This window comes from Dermacentor variabilis, chromosome 6 (assembly GCF_050947875.1).
Source record: "Dermacentor variabilis isolate Ectoservices chromosome 6, ASM5094787v1, whole genome shotgun sequence".
NCBI lineage: Eukaryota > Metazoa > Arthropoda > Arachnida > Ixodida > Ixodidae > Dermacentor > Dermacentor variabilis.
Window position 1 is genome coordinate 147,884,353 of NC_134573.1, and position 17,500 is coordinate 147,901,852.

The following is a 17,500-nucleotide window of genomic DNA, read 5'->3' on the forward strand; positions in this document are numbered from 1 at the left end:
TTTTTCTACAAGCACGTCATTTAATAAACCGCAGAGGCAGGCTGCTGTCCCTGTTTACCTTGCGATGACGTGTAGGATTATAATAACGCAGCTCCCAACTTGAGAGAGAGGGAAACAGAGACAGGGAGAACAAGAAGTGATATGCTGAGAGGTTAACCAGATTAATTGTCTGGTTGGCTTCGCATGCGACTTGCCTTCCAGCGCGTCCTTGTTTACTCGTGCGTTCAAATCCATTTCAGCGAAAAAAGAATAAAAGAAAATCGCACGGAACCTTCTTCAACCGCGTTATCAATCTGTGTGCGACCAATTGCACACACAAGATGGCGCTGGACGCCAAGTCGCCCACCACTTGCATCCCGAGAAGCAGCAGATGGTATGTACGGGGGCTTGCAAGGCGCTACACGGCGTGACGTCATAAGTGCCAAATAACCCTCGCGCACTGCCTCACAGGATTACGAGGCCGACACGCTGACCTCGGGCTGCCCTGCTTCGCCGTTCAGAGACAAAGCCATCTGCGAAATCTCTCTCTCATTTTTCCAGCGTGTACATAAACCAGCTGGAGATGCGGTAGCGAGTGTCGCGACAAACGAGCTCGCTTCTACCCAGGACCCCCCGTTATCTACACCTTAATTTGTCTTCGCGTCTCATATAAATTTCTAATCTTCGTGGAACGACACGTTCCGGAGAAGCCACCCCGCTGCGCGAATTTGCATGTGGAAGTGTGTGCCCTGTAGATGTGCTATAGGCGCCGTTCTATACAGCGCACCTCTTTCAGTCTAAAGTTTTGCGTAGGCTGCGCCGGGGACGACCGTTCACTACATGTACGGACATGTCGGGGGGGAAAAATAAGAAAGAGTTTGCGCAGGCTATAGGCGGCATGCAGGGGATCACTGCGGCGTAGCCTGCCTACGCTTTCTTTTTCATGTTCTTTTTTTTCTTCTTGTGGTACGCACGCGAAGCGCCATGTTTGCTCTGAGGCACTGTTATCACCTGCCACAGCCTCCACGGCCGTTTGTCTCACGACAGCAAAATAGCAGCGCAGAAAAAGAAGGAAAAGGGAAAAAAAAATAAGTGCCGCCGCTGACACCAAGTGCGACGCCGACACCCGCTGTGAGGAGACTGGAGGAGCGATCTCCATGGAAACTTACGCGCTATACGCCGGGCGACCGAACGGCAGCCACTTCGCTTTATATTTCAATTCATTTTTTTTTTTTAGTTTCCCTTTTGCCGGCAAGCACGATGGGTGCACTGGTGATAAGGCTGGTCGTATACAACGTCCTTACAGTGTGGCCTCATCAAACGCGCGGGGCCCGCCTTTGAAGAGGAACCGCGCTCCTGACTCCGTGTGCCGCATGTGCGCAAGCGTCGCGTATATACGTATACGGCCCTAGCGATGTGGTCGTATATCTATATATGTATACACGCACACACATCCGCGCTTATCACAAGAGCTAGCGACGGTCGGCCACTGACTGCAATCGACCGGATTTGCGGTTTCTCGCCCAGTTGCGGGCTGTTTCTCTCGCTTACGTTCTCTCTCTGTAGGAAATGCGCTTTCTATATGTGAGCCTTCACTTGACTGCCTGGTAGCACACCGGATGCGCAAGAACAAGTAAGTCGTTCCGTTGGTGAGACAACGCGCTGTAAGCGACACCAGGTCGTATTCAAGGTACATGCGATCGCCTTCAACAGTGTGTTTAAACTCTTTCTTAAGAGTTTAAAGCCACTTCGCAAGTGGCAGGAGCTGTTACGCCGGGCTCTTGTGCAAGAAAAAATGTAGCGAGTATATATATATGGCTCACGTTCCCGTGCTCCGGGAAGTTAGAACCGATGTTTCCCTCGAACTATATATGCATTAGGATTACGAGCAACCACTGTTCTACGGCGGTAAGTTGGCAGTGCTATAGGGGGGAGACCTGACGACAGTTCAGATACCGAGCGAAGCGGTTGCGAAAACTTCTGTCAATGAGTCAATGAATGTATATGCACGATACTAAGTCTGCATCGATACTATAAGTCTGCGCGAGGCTGCGCGAGTGTGAGTGAGCGCAGTAAAATGCGACTAAAATGTCTGCAATAGGGATTAGTAAGAGGCGATCGGAGGATTGGTGGAAGAAAAGTAGAGAAACGACAAAAAAAAAAATACGGTGACGTACAAAAGCACATGCAGTTCGCAATAGGGGATCAGAAAATTTGCTTGTGGGAGTTCATCGTGTTTCTTTTTCTTTTTTTTTATTGTTTATTCTAGGTAGGACATTAGGCAGTATAAGAGCTTGGTGGCGCAAACCACCGCCCCGTTCCATTGAGGACGCTCATAACATCCATCCATCCATCCAGCGTATGAGAGAGAGAGAGAGAGAGAGAGAGAGAGAGAGAGAGAGAGAGAGAGAGAGAGAGAGAGAGAGAGCAACGAGCGCGTCACATCACCTTCATTTTTCACCATTCATCACGAGTCGCACGTGAGACGCAGTTTCTTTTTTCTCGCCAAACTCTAACATGCACGCAGTTCGAGAAAACCAGCCTTGAGATCCCGAGAACTCATCGCTCGCACAGCTGCGCTCGCGTTACCACCACGCAACCGCGGCGCGGGACGAGGCGCGACGGCGAGGTCACACTGAATAACCCCTGGGAACACCTGTACGCGCGCGCCGCGACGCATGCATACCTGGTCGGCGCTCCGCGCGCTTCACGTCGCATTGAACATGCGCGCGAGCGCGCACTCACTGAGCTATACATACGGCGACGACGCGTGCGTCGAAGCGTTGTTTCCGGCCATCCATATTCGTGGCGGAGCGAGACGGCGATGACAGCGCGCACGCTCCATCTGCGCGTCGTGCCACGTGATTCGGGGCATCGGTTATTCTTTTGCTCGTGTTTTACAGCCCCCCCCACCCCCCTTCATTTTTCCGCCAGTTCACATGCGCCAGCGTGTGTAGCGTGATTGAGCAAGAGAGCAGCGCCGAACAGTCGGGCAGGCTTGCGATGTGCATACGGAATGGCCGCCTTATTCGGATGACTTCGATGACGCAGAGCCGAAGAACAGAAATGGAGCAGCGGAGGAAGAGCTGGAGAGAGCGGGACGGCTGAAGACGGGAAAGAAAAGCTGGAGGTATTACACAGCAGAGGGCAGCCGAAAAGAACGACGGGAGGAATCCGAAATGAAGCATTGATAGAAAAAGAAAAGCTACGGAGAAACGGAATCAGGAACTGAAAAGCGAAAGCACTCTGTAGGGGGAAAAAATAAGAAAACCAGAAAGATGGATACGACGCGCGTGCCAGCGAACGGGAGTAAAGGAGGGAAGAAGGGGGGGGGGGGCGAGTAGCTTTGGAGGTGGGCGTGAAACCAGTCGACATCCATTCCGCGGTGTCACGAGAGCACCGCGGAACGAGAGACAAAGCGACAGCTTAACTCTTACAAACGGCACCCATTGGTCAGCCGGAGAGCGAGCGCGCGTATATCCGGAACCGTACTACTATATAGGGGAACCCAGCCCCTGCGGCACGCAGGAGGCGAACAGCGGGCGCGCTGCGTCCGATGGCCCGCGCGGTGCACGCGGCAGGTGCAACCGGATACGGTGCTCGTTCAAGAAGAGGCGGCCGTCCGGCGGCCGGTCAGCGCGCGGCGTTCAATACGGCACTAGGCACTCCCGGTCGGCATTCATCTCGGCTCGCTGCTGCGGCCGTTGCATCTTCGACCCCCTTCTCTCCCGCGGCCTCTCACGCCGGATGTGCGTGCGTGCGTGCGTGTGTGCGTGCGCGTGCGTGCGTGCGTGTGTGTGTGTGTGTGTGTGTGTGTGTGTGTGTGTGTGTGTGTGTGTGTGTGTGTGTGTGTGTGTGTGTGTGTGTGTGTGTGTGTGTGTGTGTGTGTGTGTGTGTGTGTGTGTGTGTGTGTGTGTGTGTGTGTGCGCGCGCCTGCCTGCCTGCCTGCCTGCCTGGGGCCGCGCACACCTTTCTTCTCTGTATGCAAGTATGGGGCCAAACGAAAGCGACAAATGTAGCGTAAGAACTACGCGAACTGCTCCTAGAGCGCGCCTCGGCAACACCTCTTGCGAACCCCCTCCTCCATCCCCACTCTCCACCGTATGCCCGATACATATTTCACAACAGAAGGCGTTGAATGCGTCATTGCGTTTCTTGAAGACGCAGCCTGGGGGGGAGTAACTGAGAACTGTCGTGGGCGCTAAATGGCGCTTATGAGCAGCAGCTTTCACGGATAGAAGTGATAGCTTAATGACGTAACTGTCATCAGGATAACGCTCGAACCCCGAAACCGTCCATGAACGTGTTTGCTAAGAGTAAACGTCATAATTGCCTTGTAAAGCTTCGACCACACGATCCAGAGACGAAAGGGATGGAATAGACAGGCTGCGCGTTGTAAGCACTAACAAGGACAAACTCAATTCAAGAGTCCCTTGAACAACAGAGAGAGAAAAAAGAAAACGACTCTAAGATGAAACGTCACTTCAAGCAGTACGCCGGCGCAGCCCATTTGTCTGAGAGGTCCCCCGTTTCGAACAGCGCAGATCCACCGTCGGAGTCGGTACGCTTTCGGTCTCCTGCCGGGCAGGCCCCGTCACATATAGATGCCGTGCCGGGCACACCCTGTCTATATAGAGCGAGGCGTTTCGACATGCCGCGCGGTGGCCCAGGGGGTTATACGCGCGCTCGCGGGTCAGAGGTCTGCTGCGGGCTTATGCGCGAGCGCCAATGAGGTCGACCCCGGCGACCACGAGAGGGCGCTCCACTCTTCGAACGTGTTACGAACGAGAACGACTTCTGCTCCCCGATAGCGAAGCTGGGCATACAGGGAGCAAACTGCACGCGCGCGCAACTCCCCAGATCGCAGGCCGAGAGTTTCGTAAGCCGCACTATACATATTGAGGCGGCGGCCGCGCCTATATATACAGGGGGTCTGGCACGCTTGTTCGAATTCGTCTGTGCGTGCTCCAATCTCTCTCTCTCTCTCTCCGCGAGGAACGATCACTTGAACCGAAAAAGCATGGCGCGCGACTTGGGCAGGCTTTCTCCGCCGCAAAGGCACGATTGCAGTCACGATGAGCGGTAGGGCGGTGCTGGCTTCCTCTCCGGGGGTGCCAGATTGTGACCGGCGCGGGCTCACTTATGCTGCGGCCGGGGTGAAGAACCGCGAGTGGCATATTCTTTTCACGTGCGTGCGCACGAGCACGCGGCCGGCCACTCCTCGGTTGTCGGAATGCGTGCTGCCCTTTGCTCGACCCCTTTGCCCCCCACTCTGATGCTTCTTTCATACAGGGATTGCCGCCGACCGAGCTAGTGAGAGGCGAAGCGAGTATATACAACCCGGCTTTCGGCGGAAGCGAAAATGTCACGTTGAACGACTGTCAGTATATACGCTACATCTGAGCTTGCAGAGAGACTTTTCGGGTTTTCTATACTCATGCCAAGAGCAGCCCTTCGCGGTGTAGCATGTCTATTTTGCCTGTACACACTTCCTTGTTGATTACAGTATCCGGCACTAATTTCATTTCTTTTCCTTTTTTTTTCATTTTGTTGGCGTAGGAATGCTCGAAACTAAGTGCATGCTTCTTCTCCTGAAGCGGCGCATGCTTATGAGGGCACTCTCATTTTCTCACTTTCTTTTTCAAGCGTCAATATTTTGCACGCGGGCCCTGCTGGTGTTGCCATATATGTCTCTTTCCCGAGGTACAATCGCTCAATAGACGTGTAAGGAAATCAGACAGTCAAATACAGTCAAACCTGCTCATAATGGACAGCTTCATACGCTAAAGGTACTTCGACATATCAGGTAACTAAAGATACCAAAACTCGCATATAACGATAATGAATGAACTTTTGTGATTCGTTCCTTAAATAGTATACACAGGCTTGTTACCGCCTGTGGAGAGAGCGAATAAAAGCAAGGAATGAATACATTTATTGGAAATAGAACTATATGTGTAGTAGAGAGTAATTTTTGCCGGTGCCTTGAACTGTTGCTCAGTGCCTCTGAGAATGGTGTTCCAGATGCGCCAGATTGTGTAGGCCTGCTCCGGGATTCTTCCCTCAATGTTTGCACAATACTGGCAGACGGTGCCCATCTTAGGAAGCGCGTTCTGAAGCACCGAGTGCAAATATGTCTGACGGACAATTCGTTATGAAGGACTTATTTGGCGAAACTATCTGCCAGTAAGTTCTCTGCGCTCGGTATAAAGGATAATTCGCTTCATCCGGGTAAGTTATACTCGCGTTTGGCTCTATAACGCAATTTGTTGATAGCACATTACCGAAGGAAGGAAGGAAATCAACTTTATTCAGGTCCTGCAGGCCACGAGAGCTGCGGGCTCTCATGGAGTGGGCGTCTCCCACGACGGAACCGGGAGGTTGAGTTTCCTGGCGGCGTCGTGGACCTGCTGGACGGCCCAGAGTTGGGGAGCGAGTTCTTCGCTCCGGATTGCCTCTTCAAACTTGCGCTTGTCCTGTTCGTAGTTTACGTGAGCTTGCGAGCACGGCCAGAGTAAATGATAAACGTTAAGGGATGTATTGCAATTGGTGCAATAAGACTTGTCGTAGAGCTCAGGCATGTAATGGTGTAATCTGTTTTGAGTGGGGTATGTGTCTGTTTGTAGCATTCTGAGTGTAACTGCTTGAGCTCGAGTGAGCGTGCGGTGTGGCGTGCTATATTGTCTGCGTTGTAGGTAGTAGTGTTTAGTGACTTCGTTGTATGTAGTGGGCGCGTCCTTATTCTCCGAGTGGTCGGGTGAAGCCGCGCGGTCTGTAAGCGCGCGCGCAGCCTCGTGTGCCGCCTCGTTAAGGTCTATTAATGACGTCATAAATTACGATCCCTCCATCTATCCCTTTCTCGGACGGAAAGAAAGGAAAACAAAATCCACCGCGCCGCCATTGAACACCCATCTAACCCACTGCTACAATTACGACGGTGCCTGTTCTTTACCTATTATTTTATAAATCACATTTTGCAGCTTGCCTTGCGGTGTATACCTGTGTGTATTTAAATAAAAGCGTGGAAGCCCTCCTCATACAGAAATTGCCGTAGTGGCCTAGCAAGCTTATCGTCGGCGAACCGACTGTCTGTTCGATCCGTTCGCAGCTGGCCGCCGCTTAGAGTCCTGCTTGTTATAGTAATACTATGCGGAAATAATTACGTTATGTAAATTAGTGCGCACGAATAAGACGGTGTAATATAGTTTTACAAACCACGTACGAATACCGCGAGTGTATGGGGGCCATTTCTACGAGGACAAACTGCTGGTCCCGAACGCCCTGCATCATTGTATAGCGGTATTCCCCCAAAACCGTTCATTTCTCGCAATCAGCGAGAGGCCTGCCTTCTTTACGACCGTGGTCGTGAGTTAACGCGCCGCGTTACTATCCGTCATGCGAATCGCGCTGGCCTGTCCTTTCGTTTATGCGTCGTAGCTACGGAATTAACGGCTGGGTGCGGTTTATACTCTTAAGCAAACACTGTCGTCGGACCCGCGGTGTCACGTGGGCGCAGGCGCCGCCGTGTCCGGCGGCGTAAAGTGGCCAAGTTACGGCCCGAGCATCAGCTGCGGAAGGCGAACGCTGTCCATATACCTTCTCGCGGAATATTTTCGGCTGTTAGGAAGCGGACCTTTTCGCGTGTGACGTGAATCAGCGTCATCGAAAAAAACTCTCTCTCTCTCTCTCTCTCTCTCTCTCTCTCGTTGTGACGTAAGATGTGGTAATAAAGCTTGCAGTGAAAGCAGAACCTTTCTAAAGCACCCTGGGCTCGTGTTGCGGCCGAACTGACTGCACATCGCATTCGAAGACTCATTTATGCTCTCCACCACGAGATGGCGCCGCCGGAATTAACAGCCGCGTTACAACATCGCTCGTCCGGCCGCGCGCGCACGACGCCATAAATGCTGTTATCGCTTTGCTTAATGGCCGCCAGATTTCGTTGTCTACTCTTGTTTCCTTTTCCTCGTCTATTTCTTTTTATCTTTTCTTTACGTATACTCGCCCTTTCCACTCGGTGATGTCTCAGCATCGGTTCTCGGAAACTGCTATATATCTTCGGCGTGGCGGGCATCTGTCGGTCGCTAATTAATTGCCCGTGACCCCGCGGCGCTGATTAACTTCTCTCTCTCTCTCTTTCACTTTCTTCAGCCACGTCGTCTTTGCGCCTCAACGCGTTTCGGCGCAAAACACACCCGCGCCCACGCGTGCCCCGTATCATGACCGCCAAGAATCGCCTCGCTCGCAGAATGCAGCGAAGTTATACGTATACGCGGGAACGAAATTCGCTTTTGGTTTTCATTTTGTGTCTTTTGTTTTTCGTCTTGGCTTCTCGCGTTGTCAATGACTGTAAGCTCGTCGTGCGAGCGTGGACGCTCCTCCTCGTCCCCGCTCGCGTGATTTTCAACGGTGGAGCTCAGCGCAGGATCGTGAGTTGCGATGCAATGCGAGCAGCGCTTCTCTCGAGGGATCATTAATTGCGGCGATCTCGAGTGGTCTCTCCCTATAACTTCTCACCGACCACGCTAACGACTTCACTAATACTTTTTTTTTTTTTTTGCGCTAAGCTGCTTCGTGCTATCGCGCGCATCTGCGCAGCGATGACGACGAAGCACGTTGCTGCTGCTGCAAGCCGTATATGTATACGTTTAACTTATATCAGCCTCCCTGAAATAAGAATCGGCTTACGTTTACGCGTGTTTCAGTGGTTATGAATTGAGGCGCGTTTACCCAACGGCAGCAGTACAGCGCTCTTTCGAGATGGAAACATCTTAATTAAGTTTCATTTCGTGCAACTGCATGTAAGCTTGTAAGCAAGGGGATCGCTGAGAAGAAACACTAAATCAATTTTGACTGGTCGTAGGTTACTGTTTCATAACTATGCATCTGGGTTTTATTCGGCTGCAAACGATTGGTTCCTAATAAAGAAAGTGAAGACCAAACTTATCCTTTGGATTTCGCGCTCGATAGGCGGCGCTATGCGATAGGCGATAGGATAGGCTTTGGGACTATATAGGACACTGGTCCAGACGCATTCCGGCGCTCAAGACCTTAGAGGCTCTGCTGAAGTTTTTGAGGGTTTGTGAATTGTGCGACCGTCTTTGAATGCTGTAGCGCGTAGCATCGCGTTACTGTGTGAATTTTTCTCTTTTTTTTTTCTTCTTTCTCCTCTTATTCCCTTTACTCTTTTCCCCAACACAGGGTAGCGAGCCAGTACGTACGCTGGCTAACCTACCTGTCTTTGCTCCCCTTTTGTCTCTCTTGGGACGTCACGGATTTCCGCGTAGTTTCGAATATATATATATATATATATATATATATAATATATGTTGCTCTCTCTCTCTCTTCATATACAGACCAGTCCCTGGCCGAAAAGTTTTGTTTTTCAACTTCACTTCACTTCACTTCGTTACCTTAAAGGCCCCCGGGGTTGGGGGTGTTACATAAGGGGTGGGTTACATGTATAAGTCATATAATAAACAAAGAAAACACGTAATGAACATAAATTATTCGCTGTTAAATACAGTAGTTATACAATTCAGAAATTTAGATGTACAGGTGATTGCGGCGATGTCGTGTGGAAGGCCGTTCCAGTCCGGGGCTGAGCGCGGAAAGAATGAAGATGCGAATGCAGCAGTGCGCGTACGAGGCCGTGCAACTTGAAGGGGATGACCAATGCGGGGGGAGATACGTGCCGGCGGATTGATGTAGGGCGGATGACGAAGTGAGCTGTAATAAAGTTTATGAAACAAGCACATACTAGTAATACGACGTCTACAAGCTAGCGATGTTAAACCTGCCTCTGCTTTTAATGATGATGTACTAGCGTTATATGATTAGCACGAATATATGAATCTTGTGGCTCGACTTTGTACTGATTCTAGGGAAATTGTTAGATAATTTTGGTTAGAGCTCCAAATAGTAGAGGCGTATTCTAATTTAGGACGGACAAGTGATTTGTAGGCAAGTAATTTTAGCTTTTGTGGGGCATGTCGTAGATGACGTTTTAAGAATCCAAGGGTTCTGTTAGCGGATGATATGATTTTTGTGACATGTGCGTTCCAGGTTAGATCATTGGACAATGTTACGCCGAGGTATTTATAAGTGTGAGTTAATTCTACCGTGGCGTGCTAGATTTTGTATGAGAAGAGGGGAGGATTACGTTTTCGGTTAAAAGACATGAGTTTACATTTATCTTAGGGTTTAGTTCCATGAGCCATTGGTTACACCAGTCCTGTGCGCTGTTTAAGTCATTCTGGAGGTCGAGCTGATCAGAGGTGTTATTGATTGTGCGATAGATGACACAGTCGTTGGCAAAAATATGGATGTTACAAGAGACATGCGTTGGTAGGTCATTAATGTATATTAACAATAACAGCGGGCCAAGGACTGATCCTTGCGGGACACCTGATGTTACGGGAAGAGCACTAGAGGCTTGATCATTAACGTAAACATACTGGGTGCGGTTAGCAAGGAATTCACTTATCCACTGTAAAATGTTAGGATGAAGGTTTAACCATGAAAGTTTTAGTAGCAAGCGTTTGTGGGGTACTTTGTCGAACGCTTTCGCGAAGTCCAGGAATATTGCATCAGTTTGAAGGTTACAGTCAAGGTTCATATGCAAGTCATGGATTAAAATAGCCAATTGTGTATCACGGGATAGGTTTTTACGGAAGCCATGTTGAGCAGGATGAAAAAAATTAATAAAGTCAAGAAAGTTCATTATGTGGGAATAAATGACATGTTCCATGATTTTGCACCGCACGCTTGTTAAAGAGATGGGGCGGTAGTTAAGGGGTGATTCTTTTTACCTGATTTGAAGACCGGAACAACCTTCCCCACCTTCCAATCGCTGGGAATGCTACCTGTGGAAAGTGACTGTGCAAAAAGTTTTGACAGATACGGTGCGGAAGCATGGCCAGTATTTTTGAGGAAGTTGGGGGTGATTTCATCAGCACCCGCTGAAGATGAAATCTTGATATTTTCTATAATACATATAATGCCGTGCGCAGAAAACATGATTGAAGGCATAGGCAAACTTAGGTTGGTAGTTGCGGTAGAAAGTGGCATATCAGTTTCGTGTGTGAAGACGGATGAGAAAGCGGTGTTAAAAATATTTGCACAGTCAATGTCACTGGTCATCTCGCCAAGTGGGTTAGCTAGTGTGATGATCGGAGCCTGTTGAGGATTTAGTACTTTCCAGAACTTCCTCGGGTTATTTGTTAGTATCTTGGGGAGGTCACTTTGAAAAAAAAATCGCGTTTGGCATTACGGATAGCTTGCAGGTATGTTGATTCGGCTATGTAATATTTCTTCCAGGCGCATGCGCTTGGGTTGCGTTTTGCTGCACGGAAAAGTTTCTTTTTTTTTTTTTTTGTTCTCGAGTGTCTTCAAGAGCTTTGAAAACCATGGTTTGTTGTGACTGGCACGAAACGTGATGGTTGGAATAAACTTCGCGGTGAGTTCGGCAATTTTAGTTTTGAAAGTAAGCCAATTATCCTCCAGCGATCGATCATCGAAACCCGTCTCAAGGTTTGGAAATGACGCCGTCAGGTGATTAATAATTTCTTCGTAATTCCCTCTGTCATAGAGGCGAATTGTTTTATGGAAAGTTTGACGCGATTCAGGGGTGACGGTGAAAGTAGCGTGTAAAACTTTGTGGTCACTGATTTCGCGGAGGTAAGTAAGCGATGATAAAATTTCTGGGTGATTAGTTAGAATAAGGTCCAAGATGTTGGAGGAATCATGTGTGACTCGTATGGGTTCAGTTACTAACTGGGTGAGATTGAAATTCAAACAAACGTCAACAAAGTTAGTTATTTCGGTGTTGCCTGTTGGTGTTACGTTCTGCCAGTCAATGGAGGGGTAATTAAAATCACCAAAAAGGATAATGCGCGCGTTGGGATATTTGCCAGTTATTTGATTCAGACTATCGTTTAACTGCGAAGAAAAGATTGGATTACTGGAGGGGGGTCTGTAGCAGACGCCTAGTATGACGATTTGTGGTACGGAACGACAGATTACCCATAGTATTTCAAGCTCCGATTGTTCTGTTAATAACAGAACAAGGCAACAGCTGGTTAGTGGCAATAAGAACACCTCCTCCTCGTGAGCGCTTGCGGTCCTTGCGAAAAACGTTAAATTGCGGCAAACCAGCCAAAACTTCCGGATCGGTGACGTCGCCTGTTAGCCACGTTTCTGTTAGTGCGAGTATATTGCTGGCAGGTGAAGAAACAAGATTACAAATGTGTTCACGCTTTGGGAGGAAGCTACGTATGTTGGTAAAGATAATAGAAAAAGAAACATTTGGCAGTTTGCCGCGAAGGCTTTCAGAAGGAAGATTAGTAGCGTGGCGATAAGTCGTATGCTATGGGATTTCATGTACAGATTGTGATGACTCGTCGAATGCATAACGTTTAGCACCGATGCACAAGGTTTTGTAGCGCAAGGAAAATTTAATGGTAGTAGCTTTGGCAAACTTACAAGGTGCTTTCGCGCTTCTCGGACAGGGCGTGAAAAGTCCTCCCCTATGCTGTAATCGGTGCCTTTTAACTTACGGCCGTTTGAAAGAATCAGCTCCATGGTTTAAAAAAATGTAAATTTGACTATTATGGGCCGAATGCGATCAGGAGAATGGCGCCCGAGACGGTGAGCCCTTTCAATTTTTTTGGGGTCAATGGATAAGTCTAAGTGATCACGGCCGGCACAGGCGGAGGACTGTTTCTTCAGATTCGGGGTATGTTTCGGATGCATTTTCATCTTTAATGTTGTGAAAAATTAAATTGTTACGTCGTGAGCGATTTTCGGCATCATCCAAACGGGCTTCTATACCTCGGATTTCTTTGGTTGTTTGGGTGGTGTTAGCGCAGATGGTATCCATGTCGGTGCGTAGGGTTACAACAACGTGGAGTTAGTGAAAATGCGATGCCATTGCCAGGAGCGCTTATTTTCTAAGTATACATGTGTCTCTCGCCATCATGCAGACTCTGCTTCTCCGTTAAACGAGGGTGGCACACGTGTTGTTTTCTCTGCCCCCTTTTCCTGTTTTCAACTATACTTTCTTGTGACACGTGGATGATCTCCGCACTTATTATGACTTGAAACGTGACGTTAACCTGGAATCGCTCTGTGATTTATAATGAAATACGGTGTCAGGCATAAAGTCACCCACCGAGAAACGCGGCGGAGAGGCAAGCCTGTCGCCGTTTCTGGCGTATAACTATATACGCATCACTCGTCAAAAACGCGCTCTCAAAAAGGACTATACATGCAGCCCTTGCATAGCTAGTTCGCAGGACGTTGCATTGAAGTGCACCACTGTAATATGCACGTATCACGTACGCATTCGGTGTATGGTTATTACTTTAAATGACCGTGGACGTCACATAGATAAGGAGGGACAGACAAGTGGAATGCTACACACCAAAGCTAACTTGCAGCACTGCTTTTGTTTTGTTTTGCTTGTCTGTGTGTTTCTCACGAATTTAATTTTGTAATTGTGCTACAGCAGTATACACACGCGTGATCGCCTGCCTGTCTGTTTCAGCTTGACGCGAAATCGCAGTAGGAGGCCGTAAAAACAACGCCGAGGCCTTGTGCGCCGTAGCCCAGTTTCCACATCTGTATACACACACAGAGCGCGCAAAATTGCGTTTTCAATCTCTCTGTGCGCGACCAACATGCCCGCCGCATGTCTCCTCGTGTCATTTTACTACCAGCAGGGGAGCGATTCCCCCCCCCCCCCCCCGGCCTCTATAATTCTAGTTGAACTGTTTGCCCAGCAGTCTTAATCACAAAGTGGTGCGTTATTAGCATCTACCAAGCGCGTCCATTTCCTCAGCTGTCACCCTTGTCGGGATCACCGCAAAGCTCATAACACTGTTGCGGCTAGCCGTCAATGTTGTTTTCGTTTAAATGCCTGCCTGCCTGCCTGCCCGCTGTGATTGCGCGCAAATCGAGTCGTAATCAAGAGAGGAAGGCTGGCAGTAGGACAAACGCTGAAGGCGGCGAACAAAGAAAAGCGGTGAAAAATAAAACACAGCGACGCGCTTTCATTAATGGTGACGGGAGAGGTCAGCGTGAGCAGCGTTTGAGCGCGTACTCCGCGCGTTTTCTTTTTCCGGGTGCAACGGGGTGTGCTGTTATTGGGTCGACGCTAGTGTGTGTGTGTGTGTGCGCGCAACTGTTCTCCTGGCAAGACGAGCAGGTATACGCGCACGCGCAGTCCGCCGGGCAACAACTGCTGTTATACAGCAGTGCGTATACGTAGCTACGATTGTATGCGCGCGTGCGAATTAAATCCTCTCAGAAGAGCGACCAAACGGTGGCACGTTCTGTCTTATAGGCTTTTCGGTCCGTATTCGTAAAAAGATGTTACGACAGGATCGTTCGAATTCATAGCATTAGCAGAGGTGGCCCGCAAAGGGCAAATGTCACCTCACAAGTAAATAGAGTTTTGTGAATTCGGCCACTCGTCTTTTTATTGAAAAGAGGCTCAAAAGTAGAGCCCCCACTATGGACTGAACAGGTACACGCGACGACCTGCATGGCATCGAGAAGGCATTCTGTAGTTATGTAGCATGCGATTTGAGGGACCGAAGAGCGCTTTGCGTACACTTTGAAACATCTCGGAAGGCACCGGACAGGTGGAGCCGCGGTCTATTCGACACGGCTGCCGTGAATTCCTGAGAAACACTGGGTCTACAATTTGAGAATGATATAGAAACATTTTCTCTCTCTCTCTTTCTTCTTTTCTTTTTTGATAGCTGGGAAAGTGTTTAGGTGGATGGACGGTTCAAGGGACGCAGGTCAAAATTTGCATGAAAGCCTTCGGACACAAGGGGTCCTATATAAGTGCTATATATAAGGTCCTCTTAATTGAAAAGCAAGAGCAAAGCGATTCCAACTTGAGCGTCTTAATTTACAATCTCGCGTCAGACGTACAGTATTCGTCAAAAGTCGAAGCTGTCGCGCGCGCGACCGGACCTGTCACATATACGCCGCCGCCTATATAACGCAAGGTGGCGGCGTATATGTGGAGATTTCTTTTTTTCCGGTGTCGCAGGGGTTGATAGAGAAAGTATACTTCACGCTTTCCCGAATCCCAAAGCACCGCGCGTTCTACAGGATCGACGTTTGCGACAGAGCCTGCCATGGCGACAGGCCTAATAGGCGAGGTGACTTTACAAAATTGCGACAACGACTGCACACATACATTCCTGTATACAGTTCTCCGTTGCGCGACTTTCATTGCTAAGCTAAAGAAACGAGAAAGAAAAAAAAAAACGTCCTTACGTAAGCAATCCTCGTTTTCTGCTCCGTCGCGGAGTGAACAGCGCACATACCTGTCAACCTGTCGCTTCCGCTGTCACAATTTACGAAGACGTGACAGTCTGGCCAATGTAGTATAAAGCTTATACACAGCACGCAAAATCTTGCGCAAGGACAGGAAGAGTGTGCGCGCAACATTGCATGTGTGTTAGCTGGAATCGGTCACCCACCGCCGAGGTGTGCAAGCGCGTTAAACGTACAGGGCACCGCATGCATGCACTCACCCATGTCCAGCGATGCTCGGAATCCATGGGCCGGCTGTGCGGGCGCGTCGAAGGGAGGCATAAGCTATCGCCCGGCTTCCGCCGGCCGCTGCAGCTCCGACGGCGCCTGCTGCTGCCGATGCCTCCCAGTGTCAGGGGCCGCCGCCGAATAGCCGCAGCTGCTGTGCACGTCCTCGCGTCGGCTGATGATCTGCGCACACCGGTGGACAGAAGAAGAGAACGCGGCACGTGAGGCTCGGGTGTGCAGATAAGCGCGCAAGCACGGCCTCCGAGATCGGGCGGAGAACGCTGTCTCGCCCGATCTTGGAGGCTATGGTGTAATGCTCTAAAGGCAAGTTTTCGGAGCTGGTATAGTTGGCGCCCCACGAACCAGGTATCGTATCATGGACAGACACACCTCCACCCTTATGTATATATATATATATATATATATATTATAAACGCCGCCGCCAACCTCTAGCCACGGCGTGACTAAGTCGACTTTGTGTCGGGAACAATGCGCGCATCCTCCACTCTCCGTCGCTTCAGCTAGGATGCGTTTGACGAAGCAGGCTTTGTGCTGAAACCGCCACCGTTACGCTCTAGCCTCGTCGCCGTTGTGACTGAAGGAGTTCGACGAAGCAGGCTTTGTGCGCAACACGACAACGCGGACCTGATCTGCTACGGGTGGGGGAGCTGCCGCGGTAACGTCGTCGTGGGCTCCTCCCTACACGCCGACCACGACGCAAGACAATGTGCTTTCCGGGCGCGCTACCCGGGGCGGCTCCGAGTTCTACAAAATTCGTGTGGTGTCGGTTTCAGACCGTAAACACCTGTGTGTGTGTGTGTGTGCGGCACGTGTATGTGAGTCCTCCTCCTCCAAAAGAGCGGGTCATCTTCAATGACGTCTAACTATGACGTCGCGCAGAGTGCTTATAAGCAGCGATTGTCGGCTGCTAGAGTGTGCTCGTCGTCGTGCTCGTTGTCGTGCTCGAAATGTACTCGTGAGCTGTGTGCTCGTAAGCTGTTTGCTGTACGCTCGTCTTGCGGGCGCCATTTGGGAGTCACGCTAGACTGTCGATGTATCTCATGTTCAACTGTAAATAACATGTAAATAAATCCTGCTCTCCTAAGTCCCGACGAAGAGTCAAGCTCCTTCCTACAGCTACGACTGCCAAATCTTACATCTGAATGGCAGTGGTGAGATCAGCCTACAGCTGGCAGATCGTCCGACAACTCAACAAATGGTGGCAGCGGCGAGATCGTCCGACGAATCCTACAGTATACAGAGTGACAAACAAAAGACAGGTGTTGAATCTCATTTCTTGCGCTCCGAATATAGTACGTATGACCAGCTGTAGTCAAAACGAACAAAATAGCTACTGAGTTCTATTTCCAAGATGTGTGTGCAGGTTGTGAGATGTCGTGATCCGCAGCTTGTCCACGGTGCCTCTGATAGACCCCTCTTGCTTCGGAACGTTCTAATCAATCAATCAATCAATCAATCAATCAATCAATCAATCAATCAATCAATCAATCAATCAATCAATCAATTCGTGTGCACTCAAGAGGATGCTGTCCAAGTGCTGCGAGAGCGATCGACTAGGAAGCACGTTAGGAATAATGAAATGCAAAGACGCTTTCTCATTGCATACGAGGGCTGCATACAATCAGAAGTACACGTTGGCATGAACTATGGTTATGTACGTTACCAGTGCGACTCTTACAAGCACAGCGATGCTTAAACGCGTGAAGCCTTTCCTAACTGCTATTGTTACTTTAGCCATTATGTGCTGGACAATAGAAACATGCGCGTGAAGTCGAACTCTCCCAAGTTGCAAAAAGCATGGAACACCGCTATGGCGCCCATGCCGCATGTCATGCAAGACGTGTGCTAGTGCGTGTAACCCTCGTGCGACGTAACATTGTTTACATCTGACACGTATACAATCTATGCATATATACATCGCGTAGTGCAACGTATATAG

At 49.6% G+C, this 17,500-nt stretch overlaps 1 protein-coding gene across 1 annotated transcript in view; it reads right to left on the reverse strand.

Moving 5' to 3' along the window:
* The window catches only part of LOC142585439 (uncharacterized), a 163,280-nt gene that overhangs the window by 106,608 nt on the left and 39,172 nt on the right, over positions 1 to 17,500 (reverse strand). Inside the window, exon 2 of the mRNA XM_075696209.1 lies at positions 15,534 to 15,723. Coding sequence (XP_075552324.1) covers positions 15,534 to 15,594 — 61 coding nt within the window. The 5' untranslated portion in view covers positions 15,595 to 15,723. The remainder of the gene's footprint in view (positions 1 to 15,533; positions 15,724 to 17,500) is intronic.